The sequence below is a fragment of the Odocoileus virginianus genome, unplaced genomic scaffold, assembly GCF_023699985.2.
Source record: "Odocoileus virginianus isolate 20LAN1187 ecotype Illinois unplaced genomic scaffold, Ovbor_1.2 Unplaced_Scaffold_10, whole genome shotgun sequence".
Taxonomy (NCBI): domain Eukaryota; kingdom Metazoa; phylum Chordata; class Mammalia; order Artiodactyla; family Cervidae; genus Odocoileus; species Odocoileus virginianus.
The window spans coordinates 919,726-943,489 of NW_027224272.1; the positions used below are offsets into that span (position 1 = coordinate 919,726).

Sequence of the window (23,764 nt, forward strand, 5' to 3'; positions counted from 1 at the left end):
TGTGATGTGATCCTCAATTATTTGTTTTTCCATATCCTTTCTTAAGGGAAGGGGAAGATAGTAAAGTTATAGCTACTCTTCTGGGCATTGTATTAATCCACAATATATGTTATCTGCAGTCCATCAATTCACTGCTATTTACAAGCGTTAATGATTCTAGCAAATATGTGCTATAAACCAATTTATTGAATTAAAAGATTTTAGGTTTGACCTAAATGTGCATAAATCCACTGAGGTAGGTTTCACATATAAAAGTATTCCATTGATTTGTATCACAGTAGAATGAGACAAGGGCAGAGAATTCTTCTTTAGATACATAAGAGCTCTATAAATATTGATCAAGTCTAGAAATATATGTCCATTCAGCAAAATTTTAAATATATATCAATTCTTTTTACAAGAGTCATCTCATTTTTAGTCTGTCCAATAATGTGGAAATAATCTCTTAATTGATATAAAACATTTTGGAAATCTTAAATCTCTCTTTAGGGCCTATTTTTACAATTCAAGATCATTAACTTTGGTTAATATATAAATTATGTTTAATTTTTAATCCAGGGTTCTTATGGGAAAATACTATAGCTGTTAATACAATTTAAAACGGGGTTTCCAGGAAAGAATTATGGCAAAGAGCAAAATTTGTCAGCACTGAAATATGTTTGAAAAAATTAAATACATATATTCACATATGGACATATTTCAGTTATACATATATACTATTAATATATATAAACCATGTCTGCATTCACAAAAGTATGTAAATTTATTACATTCTAAAAATACACAGGAAAAATTTTAAATTTTAACCAGAAAGAAATACAGATTACTTTAACCGAGTAACGTAACCCCTCAAAAACACAACTGCTAAAAAGGTGGCTGCTCTATAATGTGATTATTGCAATAATACCTAATAAAACTGAGTTGAGAAATTATTTCTAAGTTGGGTGAACCATTAGGTATTTTGCTGCTTACATGCTTCTATAATTAATGGTTAATTCCAAAAAACTTAGAGCTGAAGCTCCAGCTATTAGATATGTTATGAAGGTCAACACTTGCAACCTGATGCAAACTCCCTCCATGATGACGTGAACTCATATAAAAAAAATAAGCTCATTTTCATTAAGCAATTCCTAAACTACTATAGTGCACTTTACTTTAGAAGATAGCCATGACCTGGCTAAAAAATAGAGTAGGTAATTTTTCAGGTTATTTTCACTGTAGCTCTTAGAATATTTCAGGATATATAAATACATATATATATATACACACACATACACACATATATACACACACACACACATATGTACATATTGTATATACAGTTTTTTTTTAATGAACCTAACAGAAAAGATATCAGTGCAAAGATATCACTGATCAGGGATCAGGGCAAAGAAATAGAGGAAAACAATAGAATGGGAAAGAATAGAGATCTCTTCAAGAAAATTAGAGATACCAAGGGAACATTTCATGCAAAGATGGGCTCAATAAAGGACAGAAATGGTATGGACTTAACAGAAGCAGAAGATATTAAGAAGAGGTGGCAAGAATACACAGAAGAACTGTACAAAAAAAGATCTTCATGATCCAGATAATCACGACAGTGTGATCACTCACCTAGAGCCAGATATCCTGGAATATGAAGTCAAGTGGGCCTTAGGAAGCATCACTATGAACAAAGCTAGTGGAGGTGATGGAATTCCAGTGAGCTATTTCAAATCCTAAAAGATGGTGCTGTGAAAGTGCTGCACTCAATATACCAGCAAATTTGGAAAACTCAGCAGTGGTCACAGGACTGGAAAAGGTCAGTTTTCATCCCAATCCCAAAGAAAGGCAATGCCAAAGAATGCTCAAACTACTGCACAATTGCACTCATCTCACATGCTAGCAAAGTAATGCTCAAAATTCTCCAAGCTAGGCTTCAACAGTACATGAACCGGTTCAAGCTGGTTCTAGAAAAGGTAGAGGAACCAGAGATTAAATTGCCAACATCTGTTGGATCATCAAAAAAACAAGAGAGTTCCAGAAAAACATCTACTTCTGCTTTATTGACTATGCCAAAGCCGTTGACTATGTGGATCACAATAAACTGTGGAAAATTCTAATAGAGATGGGAACACCAGACCACCTGACCTGCCTCTTGAGAAATCTGTATGCAGGTCAGGAAGCAACAGCTAGAACTGGACATGGAACAACAGACTGGTTCCAAATAGGAAAAGGAGTATGTTAAGGCTGTATATTGTCACCCTGCTTATTTAACTTACATGCAGAGTACATCATGAGAAATGCTGGACTGGATGAAGCACAAGCTGGAATCAAGATTGCCGGGAGAAATACCAATAACCTCAGATATGCAGATGACACCACCCTATGGCAGAAAGTGAAGAAGAACTAAAGAGCCTGTTGATGAAAGTGAAAGAGGAGAGTGAAAAAGTTGGCTTAAAGCTCAACATTCAGAAAACTAAGATCATGGCATCTGGTCCCATCACTTCATGGCAAATAGATGGGGAAACAGTGGAAACAGCGGCTGACTTTATTTTTCTGGGCTCCAAAATCACTGCAGATCATGATTGCAGCCATGAAATTAAAAGACGCTTGCTCCTTGGAAGGAAAAGTTATGACCAACCTAGACAGCATATTAAAAAGCAGAGACATTACTTTGTCAACAAAGGTTCATCTAGTCAAAGCTATGGTTTTTCCAGTAGTCATGTATGGATATGAGAGTTGGATTATAAAGAAAGCTGAGTGCCGAAGAATTGATGCTTTTGAACTGTGGTGTTGGAGAAGACTCTTGAGAGTCCCTTGGACTGCAAGGAGATCCAACCAGTCCATCCTAAAGGAGATCAGTCCTGGGTGTTCTTTGGAAGGACTGATATTGAAGCTGAAACTCCAATACTTTGGCCACCTCATGCGAAGAGTTGACTCATTGGAAAAGACCCTGATGCTGGGAAAGATAGAGGGCAGGAGGAGAAGGGGATGACAGAGGATGAGATGGTTGGATGGCATCACCGACTCAATGGACATGAGTTTGGGTAAACTCCTTGAATCAGTGATGGACCGGGAGGTCTGGCGCACTGCGGTCCACTGGGCCGCAAACAGTTGGAGATTACTGAGTGACTGAACTGAACAGAAAGGAATTGATATTTGTGATTTGAAACATCTGGAATTAATTAATTCTAAGGAAGATATTTTTACAAACAAATAGTAACACAGACCAAGATCAGAGTTGGTCAGAACTGAAGGCCATCTCTATCATGATGGAACTTTCTCTAATAGAATTCCTTGTGAAAAATCCTTTTACCAACCATCTGGCCAAAGGTTTGAATTCCCACCATGAGATACATGTTTTTCATTGGTTAGATAAACATAATGCAGAAGAATATTTGTTGATTATAAATTAGTAGCTTGGAGGTTAAATATTAATACCTAGGCAAGGGAACACTCATTAGTGATCAACTAGGGTATGATGAAAGATGACAAGGGCTTGGGAAACCAGGAGATAGCCTGACATTGCTTTCAAAGGAAACATGGTTACAGATACTAGTATTAGCTAAGGACTCCTGGCATTTAGGGAAGTGATCCAGAGGGAAGGGGAAAAGTAATCAGGAACTGCAATCCACTAAGTATAGCATAAAACACTCTTCTCTCATTAATATTCTAAAGTTGTATGATCTCTTTAAAATACTCCCACTGACTGAATGCAATTCGAATAATAGGAAAACAGAAAACATACATTAATTGCACTGCTTTATTCCTTTCCAAAAATGTAAACAAAATTCATCCAAAGGCTATCTCCTCAATTTCATTAACAGACTTGGAACACTAAAACTACTAAGAGGTGTCCATAATCTATGAAAATGGTTCCCAATTTTTATGCTGCAAATGCTCACATCTGTTTCTAAAAAACGAACTAAGGGATTTCTGTATGTGCTCTAATAGTAAATCAAAATAAATTTTACTTCAAAATGTTACTGACTTTAGAGTAACTTTTGGCATTATACTTTCTCAAAAATAGAGTGAAATATAAGTACTCTCACGTAGAGCATTCAGTAAATGTTTTAAATGTGTTTCATAGTCACCTAACACTTATCTCTTTCATCTAACTAAAGCTCCTTGAAGGCAAAGACCACCACACAGCACATAAATACTCGGGAGTTTTGCTTTTGAGTTTTGCCTGCATTCATGGGCAGATGGATGGATGGAGTGACTGACATCTGTATTCAAGATCTAGCTGAACTAAAAGACCCCACAAGCGTAATATCCAATCTCTAATTATCATAGGCTGGAGTTACTGGAAGAAGACAGTTTGGGGTTTAAGAGGTTTATTAGGATCAGCATCTGTATAAGAAAGGGGAAGGAAGCAGGCTGGAGACGAGAGTAAGAAGTGGCAGGGCTGCAGGGTGTGAACAGGGTGATGTAGAACAGCTATGCAGGCTTGATGAGGCATTGGTCAACTGGGCAGGGAGTTCTGGACTGCCCTTCACAGTTTCTCATTTTAGGCTGAAATGCCTGGCCCTCTAAACTCGTCTCAATCAATCAGTAAGTAGATGCCAGCTGGTGGGGTGCAAGCCAGGCCAAGTGGTACCAAGAATTTAAGACAGATCCTGCAGAAGCTGACAAATGGAGGCTGCCGGCTAATCTCACTTCACTCCTTAAAGGGGCACTAGGAGGTGTAGTTCCATGTTTCCACCCTGCTCCCCCCCTTTTTTTTCTTTTCTTTTGGCCATGCAGCTTGCAGGATCTTAGTTCCTAAACTAGGCATTGAACCCAGGCCCCTGGCATTGGAAGCTCAGTGTCTTAACTACTGGACCACCGGGGAATTCCCAATGCAGTTTGATCTTGATTTCTAAATCAGAAAACTCCAACAGGCGAGACAATCACCTGGTATAGCAAGCTGTACAAACTGCTAACCTAAAACTCTTGGTGTATTTTATGACAGAACAGATACACGTAGGTCAACACAAAATTTAAGCAGCCCTGTTTAAGTAAGGAAAGACTGAGTGATCAGTCAAGGACTTCACATCCCCTCAATCTATAAAGCCCTCTGGAGAGCACAGAACTTTGAGGTTTTCATTGGAATTGTATTGACTAAGATAGGAAATGCACTTCTCATTCAATTTTCCTCATGCCTAGCATTTATTTGTTAGTATGAACTCTCTGTATATATCACATATCACCAAACTTCAGCAATAGCTATTGTTCAAATATCTAATAAGCAAGGGGATACAGTATGGTATTTAAAGCTATGGTTTTCCCTGGTGGTTCAGATGGTGAAGAGTCTGCTTGCAATGCAGGAGACCCGAGTTTGATCCCTGGGTCAGAAAGATCCCCTGGAGAAGGGAATGGCAACCCACTTTGGTATTCTTGCCTGGAGAATTCCATGGACAGAGGAGCCTGGCGGGTTACAGTCCATGGGGTCACAGAGTCAGACACAACTGAGCGACTAACACTTGCCTTGCCATGACCTGGAAGGATACAGATACAAGAGATCTCTGAGGCACCAGTGACGTTGTGATTTCTGACCGGAGTGGTAAATACAAGAAGGTTTACTTTGCAACGATTTTTTAAAATATTAGCTTTACATACTTTGATCTGTATTATTTCAGTAAGAAAAAAAAAACACTTCAAAACAGGCCAATTAATTGAAAAAGCAATTTGTAAACCAAATGCCCTCAAGTTGATACTGCTGGGGTAGTTGAAAGTTATCACCGTGGAAACCACTGAGTACAAATTTTGAAGAGATTGAAAATTTCCTTGCAAATGTGGAATCAATGCTGGCAGTTAAGAATTGGGAATGTTAGCACAAATATCTCCCCAAGCTATCCCCAAGATATGATTATAATGGGCAAAGATAGTAAGAAGCAACCTTTAGCTGTCAAGAGACAAAGCCCCCAACTGCCATACCATGAAGTATCTGAACAAACTTCTTTTTATTAGTGACAGATCAGTATACAATTATTGGTATACTTCTTTTTTTTTTTCATTTATTTTTATTAGTTGGAGGCTAATTACTTTACAATATTGTAGTTGGTTTTGTCATACATTGACATGAATCAGCCATGGATTTACATGTATTCCCCATCCCGATCCCCACTCCCACCTCCCTCTCTACCCGAAAGAATCTGAAGTGCTGAATGGACAAACCTAGAAGTTAGGGTATGTTTAAAAACAAATCCAAGGATTTAATACCAACAGAAAAGAATGAACATATCTGGGAAACAAAAGGAAAATTCAGGAAAGTTGGGTCCCACATGCATTCCTGCCACCCTCTTCCACACAGTCCCTACTAAAACAACTACCCAGACTGCAGGGCACCAGAGTCAGAGGCCTGTGGGTCTTGTGAAACTTCTGGGAAAGAAGGCCAAATATGCAATTGCCTGAAGGGCCCGACTGTATGAAATGCAATTAGAACACCAAGAAGGGGTTATAAAACATAAACAGTTAAAATTTAATAAAATAGTCAAAGTGCTGAAAAGGAGAAAGTGTCATTATGACTTGGAGTAGAGTCTGCTATCACCCAGAGGCCATCCTCTGCTTCAAGGAAATGGAGTCCCCTTCCCAAGTGTCAGCAGGACGCACTGCCACACAGGTCCCTGCACACGGGACTAAGCTTGTGTCAGTGACAGATTAGCAAAGGTAACGAGCTCTGGTTCATCTCCTTAGAAGTTTTTGTCTTATACTCTCTTCATTCTACTCCATTAGCCTTGAAATGACTACAGCAGGAAGCCACCTCAGAAACGAGGAGTCAAAAATGATAGAGTTGGCCCATAAGCCCCAGATCGCCTTCTGACTCCATTCTATTGTGTGACATATACAGGGGAAAACCCCACAATTAATATGTATAATATTATGTTATCTTAAAAGTAATCTATCTATATATGTATATTTGTGCATACACATATACATACATAGATAAGAGTTGCATATATTTGTATAGCCAAAGGTAATACATGAAAAGACATCACAATTATAACACATGATGTGACTGTGTAAAATTGAAAGGTGGAGAAGTTAAGCTATTAATGGTATTTTTAACTTTTGTATTGTGAATTGTTATAATGAGCAGGCATTCCATTTTGTTATTTAAATGCCTGATATTCTATGAATAAAGTAAATGTTGCAATCAAATATTATAATCCTGTTAAGGTAGTTCCATGATTAATCAATTCATATTTACAAATAGTTGAAGAACTGAGTAGTCAGACAGGGTATGAGGAAGAAAAGATGGAGAGGACTCTGTCAACTGCATCCAACTTCCAGAAGTCCTGAAAAGATCAGCAATTGGGTAAGTGCTCACAGTCACTAAGGGAGAGACAAAGGGCAAACGCTGGAACTTCTTCCAAAATTAAAAATCTCTAGGCAGGGCAGAGGTTCTCCAACCATCACTGACTCCAAAGAGAAGGGAGGGGGGAGGTGGAGAAGCAAAAGAAAGAAAAGAGCAAAATCACATACATCATCTATGGTTAACTTTTATTCTGCAACCCAGTGTTAAAAGCAGTATGATTTTAATAATCTGAGACAACATGGTCAGTATTACCTGGGAAGTTTGGGGCTTTTGCAATTTCTATACAAATTTTAAATACCACCATTTGCCACAAGTGGATGACAGACAAATCATAATTAAGAATATTTTCCTGTTTATAAGTTCAGTCGCTCAGTCATGTCCAACTCTTTGCAACCCCATGGACCGCAGCACGCCAGGCCTCCCTGTCCATCACCAACTCCCGGAGTTTACCCAAACTCATGTTCATTGAGTCAGTGATGCCATCCAACCATCTCATCCTCTGTCGTCCCCTTCTCCTCCTGCCTTCAATCTTTCCCAGCATGTTTATAGTTTATTATAATACCCTGGTTTATTTTATAATAAATATAAATAATACCCTGGTATTATTTATAATACCCTGGTTTATTTATCAATCAATCAATCAATTCAGTCGCTCAGTTGTGTCTGACTCTTTGCGACCCCATGAACCGCAGCATGCCAGGCCTCCCTGTCCATTACCAACTCCCGGAGTCCACCCAAACCCATGTCCATTGAGTCGTGATGCCATCCAACCATCTTATCCTCTGTCGTCCCCTTCTCCTGCCCTCAATCTTTCCCAGCATCAAGGTCTTTTCCAATGAGTCATCTCTTTGCATCAGGTGGCCAAAGTATTGGAGTTTCAACTTCAGCATCAGTCCTTCCAATGAACACCCAGGACTGATCTCCTTTAGGATGGACTGGTTGGATCTCCTTGCAGTCCAAGGGACTCTCAAGAGTCTTCTCCAACACCACAGTTCAAAAGCATCAATTCTTCAGCTCTCAGCTTTCTTTATAGTCCAATCTCACATCCATACATGATGACTGGAAAAACCATAGCCTTGACTAGACAGACCTTTGTTGACAAAGTAATGTCTCTGCTTTTTAATATGCTGTCTAGGTTGGTCATAACTTTCCTTCCAAGGAGTAAGCGTCTTTTAATTTCATGGCTGCAATCACCATCTGCAGTGATTTTGGAGCCCAGAAAAATAAAGTTAGCCACTGTTTCCACTGTTTTCCCATCTATTAATACCTATGTTTTGGCTAAATATAAGCAAACATTCTACTTTACCACTGAGATTCTGTTATAATCCTATGATTTGGTTTAATAGATCTATCATGAAAATAACATTATTCATAGAATTTAGGTGCCATTACAAACAGCCTTCCTTAAGACTAGGTCAAGCAATAAGGAACACATGATTATCTCAGGATAAAGCATAACTCCTTATAAATTTTTACTCCCCCAACCCTGCTTCTTGCCTATTCTATTTACACACACACCATGAAGAAAGGTGGACAAATACATGGTGTCATGCATAACCTAGCCCCAAAAACACAACAAATAAAGTTGAGGGCAATATTTCAACACTGCCTTCAGCTTCATCTATTACATGATTACTGAAATCCTCTTGAAATTTCCAACTACCTGCCTTTTAGCAGACACAACGCTAAAACTCTAGGTGGCTCACTGACCATGGGCAGCAGGTTTATGCTAAGAATAGAGTCTCCAAAAGATGAACACACACATTCTAAATACTGCTCTTGTTAATCCATAAGGAGAGCACTGAATACCTCAAAAGCTGCTTCTACTTAATTGGTAGTGTCTCTTAAAGGTTCGTGAATCACTTTCTATATGTATTTTAAATATGCATCTATATCCTTATTTTAAATATCCAAATATCCCAGAAAGGCACAGAAATAGTAGATATGAATTCACACTATGGTTACTAAGGTGGCCTTGCCAACCTGAATGCCTTAATGCTCCACAAGCCTCTAGGTCTGACTCATTCTCTGCTGATCTCCTCTCTGTGATGCAGGTTCCTACTCTTTCAAAAAGAGAACTGTCTCTGGAAGAGGTATGATAATAATACTTTTAAAAATACTAGCAACCAACCCAAAGTTGCCAAATACATCTTACACAAATACCAAATTATGCACTGAGTAAACAATAATTAGAATCAGCTCTCATTATTCCTCATTTCCTTTTTATTATACTGAATGCTTTCAAAAATACATAACTTCAATTTATGTCAATGCCGTATTACTTTAATGAGGTAAGCATAACTAATTTTATTATGCATCAAAAATATTTTTTAACTCATAACAAGATCAATGAAATTCTACTGTACAGAGAGTTGCTATAATTAAGAACTGTATGTTCTCAGTTTTAAACAACAGGTCTGCACATTTTAAAATATATTTCTTCACCAGCAAAATATAAACTACATTTGGAATTAACACTACGTGGTTCATCTCTAAAGTTAGACTGAAATGACTAACATATATCAATGAATAAGGGAGAAATTCCAGTTGAGCATTTAAACTCTTATTAATGCATTAATTTATCTATATATGCAAATCCTTATTCACTTGTTTTAATGTCAAAGATACATATAACCCAGTACCTCAAAATCTGTATCATGAAACAAATGATTGTAACTAATTTTTTTTAAGAAAAGGCCAAGAATTTTGCTAAGTCATATCTTGTTCATGATTAAGAAAACAACAAATTGGTGGTGGTTTCAAGTGAGCAACTAAATCAGGTACTACTCAGAAGTTTGTCTGCCAAGAGATACATAGAGCAGACACTTCTGTGGCAGCTTCAGAGCTAAGGCCACTGAACCTTCTGAACACCAGCCAACAGGAGTGTGCTGGAACCCAGCTACTATTGTCGCTGCTGCTGCTAAGTCGCTTCAGTTGTGTCCGACTCTGTGTGACTCCATAGACGGCAGCCCACCAGGCTCCCCCATCCATGGGATTTTCCAGGCAAGAACACTGAAGTGGGGTGCCATTGCCTTCTCCGCCTATTGCCCTTAGAGCCACATTAACTATGTTTTTTGGAAAGACAATCACATTCTTATGAAAATGGGGGTGATATTCAAAATGTCCATTTTTTAATATCAATGAACCATACACTCTAAAAGGGAGATGTATGTTAATATGTTGTTTAAGGGACTGACAATGAGCTTGCCTGATTGTAATGTAAATGCCTCACATTAAACTGTTGACTATTGAGACATTTCCTTCCAAGACATCCATTTGGAATAAATAAACTGCCAGCCTCCCAAGAGATGCAGAGCCAGGCTGCTGCACCCATGAACTTCTCCTTCTTAGAAAGTTCTGGTTGACCTAGATAACCGACCAGACAGACCACTAGTTTTTCCTCTCCTGAGCTTTAATTCCCGCACTTACGTTTTAAATTCACCAATGAAGAGTGAATGTACAAAACCCTAGGTATCCCACCCGAGATCCTAATAAAGGCAGAACTCAGACCTTTGCTCAATTGCTCCCCATCTCCACCCACCCCCCACCTCAATGCACGGCCCTAGGCAAGCCAGGTACACTCTATGAGTAAAAGACCTTGTTTTTTCAAAGTTCCCTGATGGCTGCTGCTGAGGTATATCTGATGACCACAGTAGGAACCAAAAAGGCAGGTCCAGCCACAATATTGGTTCTGAAAGAGGAAATGTCTGTGGGGGCTACCATAAGTACTAAGAGACCAGGTGACTGCCTCCAGGATTCCTAGCCAATAGTATCATTATTGACACACTGAGACGGACCCAAAACAAAATACTACCAGATGCTTACAACTCTGACTACGACAGCATTTAGTTCTTTAGTTATTAGGTCCTGACTGGCTCCAAGGGCCAGTAGGAGTTATCAGGGCAGGCCAGGTATAGTGAATGAGTACTTAGGACAGTGCCTGGTTACCAACCAGCCAAAAATTGTTTAAAGATTTTATAAACTGGTGAGGATATACAAGCTGACTAGTAGTCTTCATTTCAGTTCAACCTCATCTACCAAATATTCCTGTGTCATTCTTATTGTATATTCCTAAATGGCCTCGCATTTAAAACAAAACCTGTGGTTTAACTTGTATTAAAACATCAAAATCTTCCTATTCATGTAATCAATTGATGTATCATAACCCAATTTTATTCAGGTTTCTTACTAAACTGATCATGTTACAGCAATAAAATCCTAGAACTTGAAAAGTTAAAGGGAAGAAAAGTTGTGTGACAGCGATAACAAGACTTGATCTCAAAATGTTGCTTCTCTCACTCTACAAATGGGTGACGGTCTAAAAGATAAACATAGTAGCACTTCAATTTCCTCCACTATGAATTTCGCATTATACTTTACAATATAGGTATCTTAAATAGATTAAGTTAAATAATGTATTAGTAAACTAAACCAAACTTACTCTAAAAGAAAGATGGGCATTTTGTCTAAAGATCTCACAGCAATACCATTTTCTAGTGGTAATTTTATTTCCTAACAAATATTTAAGTGTCCCACTGTTTAATCTTTCTAAATAGGATTTTCCTTTATTCATTCTTTTCAGATCCAGTGCTTCACAAACTTTACTGTGCACATGAATGACCTGGTACACACACACACACACACTGATTTCTTAGATCTAGGGTGGACCTGAAATTCCTGCTCTCAAACAACCTGTTTCTGTCCTCAGACCAGCAACCTGAGCATCAAATGGGAAACTGGTACACATGCCACTTGCAAGCCCCATTCGAGACTGAAATAAATCAGTAACTCTGGAGATGAGGTTCAGAAACTCTTTTAACAAGTCCTCCAAGTGAGTCAAATGCAGGGTAACGTTTGACAATCTAGAGCTGCTGCTGCTGCTGCTAAGTCACTTCAGTCGTGTCCGACTCTGTGCGACCCCATAGACGGCAGCCCACCAGGCTCCCCCGTCCCTGGGATTCTCCAGGCAAGAACACTGGAGTGGATTGCCATTTCCTTCTCCAGTGCATGAAAGTGAAAAGTGAAAGTGAAGTTGCTCAGTTGTGTCTGACTCTTCGCGACCCCATGGACTGCAGCCTACCAGGCTCCTCCGTCCATGGGATTTTCCAGGCAAGAGTACTGGAGTGGGGTGCCATTGCCTTCTCTGCAACCTAGAGCAAGGGTTCTCAATTTTGGCTTCCAATTAGAACCACATGGGGGTGAGAGAGTTAATTCTTAGGTAGGCTGATAAGAAGTCCAGGGTCTCTGAGGAGGAGAAAGGGGTCTGGGGCTCTCGAGGAGGAGAAAAGGACAAACTTTTTTTCTACATTGCTTTGTCTTAGTCACATAAGACATGTTTTTTATTTTCTTTAAGCCCAGAGCTAATGATTACACAACAAAACTCATCTTGCTCAAGGGTATGTTTTGTTTTGTTTTTCTTTTTTTTTTTTTTGTATTTTTTTTTTTATTAGTTGGAGGCTAATTACTTTACATCATTACAGTAGTTTTTGTTATACATTGATATGAATTAGCCATGGATTTACATGTATTCCCCATCCCAGTCCCCCCTCCCACCTCCCTCTCCACCCGATCCCTCTGGGTCTTCCCAGTGCACCAGGCCCGAGCACTTGTCTCATGCACCCAACCTGGGCTGGTGATCTGTTTCACCCTAGATAATATACATGTTTCAATGCTGTTCTCTTGAAACATCCCACCCTCGCCTTCTCCCAGAGTCCACAAGTCTGTTCTATACATCTGAGTCTCTTTTTCTGTTTTGCATATAGGGTTATCATTATCATCTTTCTAAATTCCATATATATGTGTTAGTATACTGGAATGATCTTTCTCTTTCTGGCTTACTTCACTCTGTATAATGGGCTCCAGTTTCATCCATCTCATTAGAACTGATTCAAATGAATTCTTTTTAATGGCTGAGTAATATTCCATGGTGTATATGTACCACAGCTTCCTCATCCATTCGTCTGCTGATGGGCATCTGGGTTGCTTCCATGTCCTGGCTATTATAAACAGTGCTGCAATGAACATTGGGGTGCACGTGTCCCTTTCAGATCTGGTTTCCTTGGTGTGTATGCCCAGAAGTGGGATTGCTGGGTCATATGGCAGTTCTATTTCCAGCTTTTTAAGAAATCTCCACACTGTTTTCCATAGTGGCTGTACTAATTTGCATTCCCACCAACAGTGTATGTTTTTCCTTAAGCTCTGTACTAATGATTATATAACAACAATGTATCTTGCTCAAGGACATGTTTCTCCTTCTTAACAAGAAACCTTCTGACTAATCTTGTTATCTTATGTTGTAGGAGTGGGTCTGGTAAAACTATATAGTGCCTTGATTAGACTAGCAAGGGGGGCACTCTTCTTTCTCAGAAGCTTTCTTTGTCCTTTTTCACTATAATAAAACTTCTGCCACATGAAAGCTATGAATAATCAAGCCTGGTCCCTTGTCCCAAAGCTAAATCATCTTCTTCAGAGATCACAAATCCAACAGGGTTCACCATAAGCTATCAGGAAGTTTTTAAAACTTGCAATGCCTAGGCCACCTTCCAGAAAAATTATATTATCTCTGAGTTAGAAGGAGGCTAAAGGCTCAGCAGTAAAGAATGTGCCTGCAATGCAGAAGACATAGGTTCCATTTCTGGGTGGGGAAGATTCCTTGGAGAAGGAAATGGCAACCCACTTCAGTATTCCTGCCTGGAGAATCCCATGGACAGAAGAGCCTGGTAGGCTATAGTCCATGGGGTCATGAAGAGTTGGACACAACTATGCAGTTTTTAAAACTGCACACATATGCAGTTTTTAAAACTCCTGAGGTGATTCTAGCGTTCAGACAAAAGAACCACTTTCTAGAAGAAAACAGCTGATATCTGAATAGCACATTCACACATCTTTTTGATAAATAAGTCACTTAGATTTCTTATATTCATTTTCAGTGACTCATGTTAGCTCTCTTACAGAAGAGCTGATCATATGCACTATGGGAAACCAGATAAGGAGTTTACAAGGCATTAGTAAAAGAATTTGCCAGTATTAAGGTTCCAGGGAATATTTCTTTGTATATGGACAATGCTTTTATAGCCCATTTATGATTTTTGAAGTTTCTAAATTAGTTTCAAAAGCTCTACCTTATCTCAAACCTGCTGAAGGTTGAAATGGAGTTTAAGGTAAGGGAAGAAGGGTGGGGAAATATAGTGGAGAATGAGTCTCAAGGCTGAAAGGAAACATACAACAACAAAAAGACAAGAAAACCATCATCATCAAATATATGACTCTCCTCTTTCCAGAGGCTGTTTTCAGGTCTCCTAACATCTTGTTTGCTGACTAGACATCAACACAGTGTAACAGCGAAACCTATTCATACCTCTCTTAGAGGTAACTGTACCACCATCCAAGAAGTCATCCAGTTCACACAGCATTTACTGAAACTCTTTCCTTCTGCACCCTGTGAATGTGGTCTGAGCCTTCATTATCTTTAATGAAGAAGGTATTTATGGAGAAGGTATTCATGGAGAAGTTATTCATGATTTTTATTTGTGAGCTCAAAGGTACACCTTACTTAATGCTTTTGGCAAAATCCAAACTTGTGGACTAGAGCAAAGTAAAGTTAAACTTCTATAAACAAGGTCAGTAATGTACAAAAAGACAGAAGTATCCCAGGATGGAGGCAAAGAGTTCAGTTCTTGATAGAAGTCTAAAGCAATGCCATTAAAAGAAGCTGCTGTTGTTTTTTAAATGTCAACAAAAGATGGACTGCTAGCATTAAAAGAGAAAAATAGTCTGAGAGGTATACTTTAGGTAATTTTATCCATCAACATATGTGAGAAAGGGACATGGAAGCTGGAGCTCAGAACTCCATGAGCTGGGTCCTGGATCCGGCCACGCTTTTCTTGGATGCAACATTTCAGTACATCTGTATCTCACTCTTCTAATTCTTAATGCATGAATCAATCCTTTGACTATGAATATACTATATAATGACCTCACTCAAAGTTAATAAATTATCACATGGAGTACATACTCATTTTTAGTATACAATGCACTCTACACCATGAACTTTTTTTTAAAACACACTTCACTGCTCTATACATTCACTGTTTGCCATCTGGCAAGTCAAATCATCTCAAGGTATAATGTAGAAGTGAAATTTCTGGTCCTATATCATAAGAAATCCAGAAACATGGCTTAACCTAGATGTATTTTAATTTCCTTGAACCTGTCAAAGGAACATGTAACAAAATCATATTGTCTGGAAACTTGTTACGCTGATGTTTCTCATTTTCATTAAATACTAACCTGGCATTTCCTTTGTGCCAGATCCTGTACAATAACACAACAATAATCAACTCAACAAGTTTCTCATTATTAGAGAATAGACAGGTTCTGCTATGACCCCCATTTTACAGATGAGAGAATCGAGAGACTCAGAAGATTACCTAACTTCACCAAAGTTAACAGAGCCAGTACTCAAATCCAGGCAGCCTAGCCCCAGAGTATATGCTGGCAGCCACTGTCACACTGTTTCTCATGAAAGCAACATTGCATTTGGAACTTAAAAAAAAATGTTATGTCCAAAGTCATTAGTTTAGATGTCTTTCTTTTTAACATTTTATAATAGTGTAGAATATAAACCTATTATTCTTCACTGTCAGATACAAAGGAATCTACATTTAAATGTCTTACCAGTTATTTCTGCTATCGCAGAAAAGAACATGAGTGAAAAGTGATACAGATTTAGATGACTTGAAGCTGAGACGGCAGGGGAGTGAAGCATTAATTCCAAGGGAAGAGCCCATAATGACTCTGTCTTTTGGAAAACTCACAGAAAGAGGCTGAATCTCATTACCATCAAGAAGCTTTGCTGGGGATATGTGGACACTTAAAGCTGAATTCCTGTTTAAAATTAAAAAAAAAAAATTAGCTCAAAGTATGTGCAAGTAATTGGGTTTAAATGTGCTTTCCTCTGTTTTTTGAATCATCAGAAAAATTAAAACAAATATTTACAATAACATGCCCAATTCCTAAATATATTTTTATATCATTCCTTATTTTCTGGTCACAATATAAATAAAATTGATAATATGATAATCTGCATGAGATGATGAAAAATTCCTTTTGTCCTCTCAGGATTAAAAAAGAGGGTTTAAATGCCTGATCAAGTACAATGTGTTTTTAATCACAGCCATGATAAAAACAGTATTGTCTTAAATATGTCCTAATAAAAATTTACTAAAAATCATCCCTTTAAAAGCTAAAGCTTTATTGGATGTAGACTAAGTATTATTAACAAATATACATACCTATTTTTAATCTGCATACAGTTAAATACTGTACACATATGACATGAATATTTTTCACTCATTAGCATTAAAATATTCTATTAATATTAATGTTCACATATTTCATGATATACTATATACTATACATTTCATTAATACTACATGTACTATATACTATACTAAGACTATATACTAATCCTAATTATACTAAGATGTACTATACTATATATACTAATATACTATATAGTATACTATACACTATATTTCATTATATACTATAATTTAGCCAGTCTAAAAGTTTCTGGTTTTTAATAGCATAGTATATAGTATCCACTTCTTTTTATTTGTGGATAAATAAAAGGTTTATAAACAAATAAATAAAATTTATAAATATAAATAAAAAATAAACATATAATATATATAAATAAAAATATGAAATATAAAATAAAAATAAAATATAAATATATAAATAAATATATATATTTATAATATAATATATATTATATAAAAGGTTTATAAATAAATAAAATTTATGAATATAAATAAAAAATAAATATATAATATATATAAATAAAAATACAAAATATAAAATAAAATATAAATATAAATAAATATAATATATATTTAATATATATAATATATAAATTATATATATTTATAAATATATATATTATATATATAAATATATATTATATATAAATAAAATAAAAATTAAAAATAAATATATATTATATATTATAGTTATATAATATACATAAACATAAATAAAAATTTATAAATAAGTAAAAGGTTGATTTATTTATTTTTTTTTTAGCTAGGCTCGGTCTTGGTTGCTGTGTGTGCTTTCTCTAGGTGTGAAGAGTGTGAGTCCCTCTCCAGATGAGGTGTGTGAGCTTCTCATTGTGGTGGCTTCTCTTGCCACACACAGCATGTGCTCTGGGTGTACAGGCTTCAGTAGCTGCAGCCGTGGGTTCTAGTGCACTGGCTCAGTAGTTGTGGCACATGGACTTAACTGCTCTGCGGCATGTGGGAATCTTCTGGCACCAGGGATCAAACCCGTGTCCTGTATATCGCAAGGCGAATTCTTAACCACTGGACCACCAGGGAAGCCCTATTATTCACTTCTAATTTTATTTAATACCTGATAACTTTTAGCTGTCAATAAATATTTCATTGTATTACTTTGATTTATTATATATGCAGGTTCCTATAGCAAATAAGACATGTTATCAAATGTGAATCCTATTTCCCTAGTAGCTTAATTAGAATGATTATTCAGCTAGTTAACTAGAAAAAGTAAGACAAGCTCTCAACTTCAACTAGTTTAAACTCATATGGTTCATGGGATAAAACATGAAAAAGTAGTTTATAAATCAGGTTTGAGTCCAATTTGTTGCTAATTAACTAAATGTCTTTGGATAAGTCATTAACACTATTAGTTTTTTTGCATATATAATAATAAAAGGTTACATCATCTCTACAGTCCCTTTTACATGTTCATTTCATTATATCATGTTAAGACTCTGATTTTAACTTGAAGTAGTTTTAAAATTGATATCATTATGCATTAATTCAAAAGCTGAAAGAGCAAAGATTGATTCATATATGAGACAATGTTTGTTGACAAAAAAAAGTAATTTCTAGCACAATATAATTCATTTCTATTTCCTATTCAAGCAACAGAGTTTAATATCTACTTATAAGATCGAATCTTGAAAAAATCGTGAATTCCAGAGTTGCCAAGTTAATGTTCAAGAACTACACTCTCTCACAAAATGGCATTTAGAGCAATTCCCTGAGGCACAAGTAAGCATTCATCATATCTTGTAAGCCAAATGTTAGAAGCTAATGGCCATTCTATGCTTTTCAACTTCGATGATTTTCATTAATTTCCGTCACACTTGGAACTTGTTTTCTTTGGATCTCAGAATGATTAACTGCACGATAAAGTTTTGAACTAGAGAAGCTCTGAGGTGGGTTTAAGATTTGGTAGTTTACGAAAATAATGGTACACAAATCCCCACAATTTATATATATTTAACATGTCAACTGATCACTCTTTACATCTATTTCTTTATATCTATGGACAGGCATATATTTTTAAGTATAAATTTGTTTCATTGTCCTTTTTTGTCATTTTATATACAGGGTATCAATATATGCAGCTTTCTTTGACTTTCTTTTAATGAATTTCAGTATTTTGTTTTCTAAGATTCCTAATACAGTTGTCTTATTAAAATTCCTCCACATCACAGATATAGAATATTCATTCACATGCATATATATCACAAATTAATTATACTCTCACATGTCACTGGACATTTGTGTAGCTCCCAGATTTCACTATTCTGAATAATGCAACTATGAATAATTTCAAACATACCTTGTAGTACACATGTGCAAGAGTTTTTAAGTATAGTTGATTTTCAATGTTATAATTTTTCAGATGTACAGCATACTGATTCAATACTTATATTGTTATTAAATATTAGTTATATTCCCTGTTGTAAAATATATCTTTGTAGCTTATTTTTTTTATACATGGTGGTTTGTACCTTTTAATCTGCTTCCCTTATCTTGACCCTTCCCCATTACTATTTTTTCCCTCTGTTATCTATAAATCTGTTTCTCTTTTGTTATATTCATTTATTTTTTAGATTCTACACATAAGTGAAAACACACAGTACCTGTCTTTGTCTGACTTACTTTACTAAGCATAATACCCTCCAGGCCCATCCATGTTTGCTGTGAATGGTAAAATTTAATTCTTTTTTAGGGCCAAATAGTATTCCATTGAATATGTAGAATATATACACATCTTCTTTATCCATTAGTCTATCGATGGGCACTCAGGCTGCTTCCATACCTTGGCTATTATAAATAGTGCTGCTATGAACACTGGGGTGTGTGTATCTTTTTGAATTAGTGTTTTTGTTATTTTGGATATATACCCAGGAGTGGAATTGCTGGATCGTATGATAGCTCTATTTTCAATGTTTTGAGGACCCGCCATGCCATGTGCCATAGTGGCTAAGGCAATGTCCACTCCCACCAACAGTGAACTAGAGTTCCCTTTTCTCCATATCCTCGGTAACATTTATTATTCATTGCCTTTGTGACAACAGCCATTCTGATAAGTGTGAAGTGATACCTCATTGTGGTTTAATTTGCATTTCCCTGATGCATTTTTCTTGTATATACTGTGAAGTGGAAATGTTGGGCTGTGAAATATGCAGATATTACACCTTACATAGTATTATCTACTGTGTTCTTACTCACTGACACTCTAACTGGTAGCCCGACTTCCTAATGATTGCCTATCTAGGACAAACAAAATGATATCTTGCTGTAGTCTCTAATTCTCACTTTCAAGTTTACAAAGAGGTCAATTACTGTATATTTTTTCATGTGTTTTCTATTTTATCTGTGAAATATCTATTGAAACTTTTTGTCAACATTTCTGCTATTTGATATTTTTCTGATTAATTATCATCAGTTATTTATTTTACTCTTAGCATAATTTTAAGTCATGTTTAAGAAATCTTTCTCTACCCACAGACATTAAAATTGTTTTCTCTTTTCTTACATTTTGCCTTTTAATCAATGTGTAATGAATTTTCATGTATTAAGTAGACAGGAATCCAGTTTGAACTATTTCATACAGTTAATTATCTCAGCACCATTTATTGAATAGCAGTCTTTTTTCTCCAAAGATCTATACTGCCTTTGTCATATATTCAGTATCTGTCCATGTGTGGGCCGTTTTCAAGTCTACTGGATTCCTTTGCTCATTTAATCTATCACTGCACCACTGTCACATCGATTCACTCTTGGTATTTGGGCAGACAAGCCTTTCTCACCTTCTTCTTCTTCTTCAGGGGTGGTGTGGCTATTCTTGACCCTTGATTTTTCCATATAAGATTTAGAATTTACTTGTCAATCTTGATGAAAATTCTTATTTGAATTTTTATTGCAGTTGCATGAAAAATGTAAGTTGATTTGTGGAGAACTGTGCTTTTTACAATCCTGAATATTAAATCTTCATTTATTTATGAGTTCTTCGATTTAAGATTTATAATTTTCTCCATATAGTCACGTACAATTCTTCCTATTACTTCAATTGTTAATGTTTTTAAGGACAGTAGTTTTACAGTTGCATGCTCTAAATGTTGTGTGCTGAAATACTACTGAACTTTAAATGCTGGACTTACATTTGTTTATCTTGATAAATGATCTTCATAGCTTTAAATACCTGCATATACATTCTTTTCATTTCCTATATGGAAAATCTCCTAATCAACAGCTAATGCTGGTTCTGAAGCTAATTTTTCTATCCTCACATATTTTATTTCTCTTAACTTCTGGCATGGACTAGGTTCTCTAGTAAAACGTGTTAGAGAGACAGTGATAATAGGCATCTTTGCCTTTTTTATTTTATTTAAAGGCAATTTATTTATATTCCAGTATCCATAATAATGTTTCCTCTAGGTTTATGACAGAAAACTTTGCCAACTTAAATAACTTCTCTTTTATTACTGTTTAAGAGTTTTATGATAAATTATTTTTGACTTTTGTCAAATGCTTTTTTTTCTGCATCTATGGAAATGATCATAATAACTATTTTAATGTAATGTAAATCAATATTTTAACTTGATAGTTCTCAAACTAGGAGTGGTTTTGCTCCAAAGGAGAAATGCAGCAATGTGTGGAGACATTCTATTATTTTTATTTTCTTTCACAACTGCAGGATTAGAGGGGGAGGCTACTTAATATCCTACAAAGTATAGGATAGACTTTAATAAAAAAAAAGGAATTATTATCCTCAAAATATCAACAGTTCTGAAGTTGAGAAAACCCACTTTATTTTAATCTATTTTGTCCTTACATTTCATACATGCTTTTTAAAATAGGAAGTTGGAATTTTTCCTTATTTACTCTAAGAGCCTCTGTCTTTTAACTGGTCAGTTTATTTACATTCCACTGCATTACTCAACTATTTTGAGTTTTTGCCATCATTTTTGTTTTGGTTTTACCTTCATTTAAAAAGTGTGCTTCTCCTGTAAAGTTAACTGAAGTTTTGTTTGTTTCTGTGTTTAGGTTTAATGGATGCCCTTAAAATTTAACCTTACATGCTTTATTTTAAAATTTCTAAAAGACATATTTGGTTCATTTTCCAATCTACATTATACAATCCCATGTTAATAACTAATTTTTATAATGCCACCTTTTATTTTTTAACAAAATATTTATACTTTATATCTGATAAATCCAATATCTGAATTACTTAAAGAGTCTAAATCTTAAGACTGTTTGTGCTGACTCTAAGTTATGGTGTCTTCCCTCCTGGTGAGTTTTGTAATGCTTGACACTGTGCTCCTGTCTGGCTGTTAGCAATCTATGAAAACTGAAATATAGGCCAAAATTGAGGATGGCTTCATTTTGAGTAGAAATTCCTGTTCATTTTATGAACAGGAGTATCAATATCATTTGGAAACTTATTAGGAATATGAATTATTACATCCCATTCCAGGCTTACTGAATCATAAATTCTAGACATAGGATCTAATAACCTCTGCTTTTGAAAAATCCATCCGAAAATATATATCTCAGAATTTTCGGATGGATTTTTCAAAAGCAGAGGTTTTATACACACACACACACACACACACACATATCTCAAAGTTTAAGAACCACTGATCTAGAGAAGATTTGCTTGTTCCTACTGAAAGATAGAAGGACTTACTGACATGGAATCATTTTAGCCTCTTCCAGTGTCCCTGGATTAATCCAGGGATCTGAGATTAAGTTTTCCTATCTTGAAATTGTCTTAAGATTTAGAAACAAGCCTGAATTTGGTATGTTGATCCAGTTCACCACTCCTACTCTGGTTTCAGCTTATAAGTATGTATGTTTTGGTTTGCTCTCAGCCCTTTAGAGACCTCTCACGCTTCTCAGTATTCCAACAGTTTTATACACACACACATACAGGCTGTCTGTTTTGTAATGTGAGGACTCATAATGTATCTAGTCCAATAGAGTACTGGGGCTTGAGCTGCTTATCAATTTTTTAAAAATGCAAACAGGTAACATTTCTCTATAGCATGTGCACTACGATAGGTAGAATTCTGTGATGGCCACCAAGAGTCCTGTTCCTTGGTGTACAAACTGCATAATTCCCATTCCTTGGGTGGCAGATGAATATAAATATAAATATGATGAGACACTACTTTGATGATTAAGTTATGCTATATGGCAATAGTAAAGGGACCTTCCATATGTAATGAAGATCCCTAGCTAATGGAATTTGAGTAAGCAAAAGGGACGCAATCATGGGTGAATCAAATTTAATCAGGTGAGAGACAAAAGTCAAAGAGATGGTGTACTTCTGGCTTTGAATGAGTTAAATACCACGTTGTAAGAAGAGGACCACATGTCTAAGACTTGAGGGTGGCCCATAAGAGCTGAGAGGTGCCCAAGCAAACAGCGAGCAAAAAAAAAAAATGATGTCTGAGTCCTACAACTACAAGGATTAATTCTGCCAATTTGGAGGAGTACTGAGTCACAGATGATGTGCTGCTATAGTCCACACCCTGATTTCTGCCTACTGAGATCTTGAGCAGTGAAGACTAAACTAACCTGAACTACTGAACACCAATGAAACTTGAGAACAAATTCATGTTTTAAAAGGCATTAGATCTGTAATTGGTCATGGAATAAAAGAAAAGTAATACACTGAAGTTTTAAGCTTGCATCTTAAGTCACAAAATTAGACATATCAAAAATTTTTATAAGAAAATTTAAAAACTGAGATAACTAAATGAGCTCTTGGGGGGTATTTTTAATTTAAATGTACAGTTAAATATTTTAAAAGTTCACTCCATCTATAGAAACAGTCAGACATTGCTCATGACTCATATAACGCAGACAGAAACAAAAAAGTACTTGAAGAAGATGTGGTAAATTCACATTAGGTGTTTACCTGAAATAGTTCTGAGGTAAAATGTTGACATCCATCACAGCTGGTACATCCAAAGGAACAGGAGTAAAACATATGAAAGGAGGGACAAATAATAACTTAGGTGATTTTATCTCTCCAAGCAGATGTAACATTCGATAGCAAAATGGCTTATCATTTAAACGCATAGGGATATCAGCTGTGTATTCTCCAGGCTGTTCTAATGAAAGAAAAATGTTTTTAAAGTATTTTAGA

The 23,764-nt window shown here is 36.1% G+C and overlaps 1 protein-coding gene across 1 annotated transcript in view; it reads right to left on the minus strand.

Annotated features, from left to right (window-relative positions):
- CFAP47 (cilia and flagella associated protein 47) overlaps window positions 1–23,764 on the minus strand; it is a 491,580-nt gene that overhangs the window by 351,730 nt on the left and 116,086 nt on the right. The window contains exons 25-26 of the mRNA XM_020881679.2: window positions 23,534–23,729; window positions 15,959–16,168 (exon numbers count right to left, since the gene is read on the minus strand). Of these exons, the coding sequence (XP_020737338.2) occupies window positions 15,959–16,168; window positions 23,534–23,729 (406 nt within the window). The remainder of the gene's footprint in view (window positions 1–15,958; window positions 16,169–23,533; window positions 23,730–23,764) is intronic.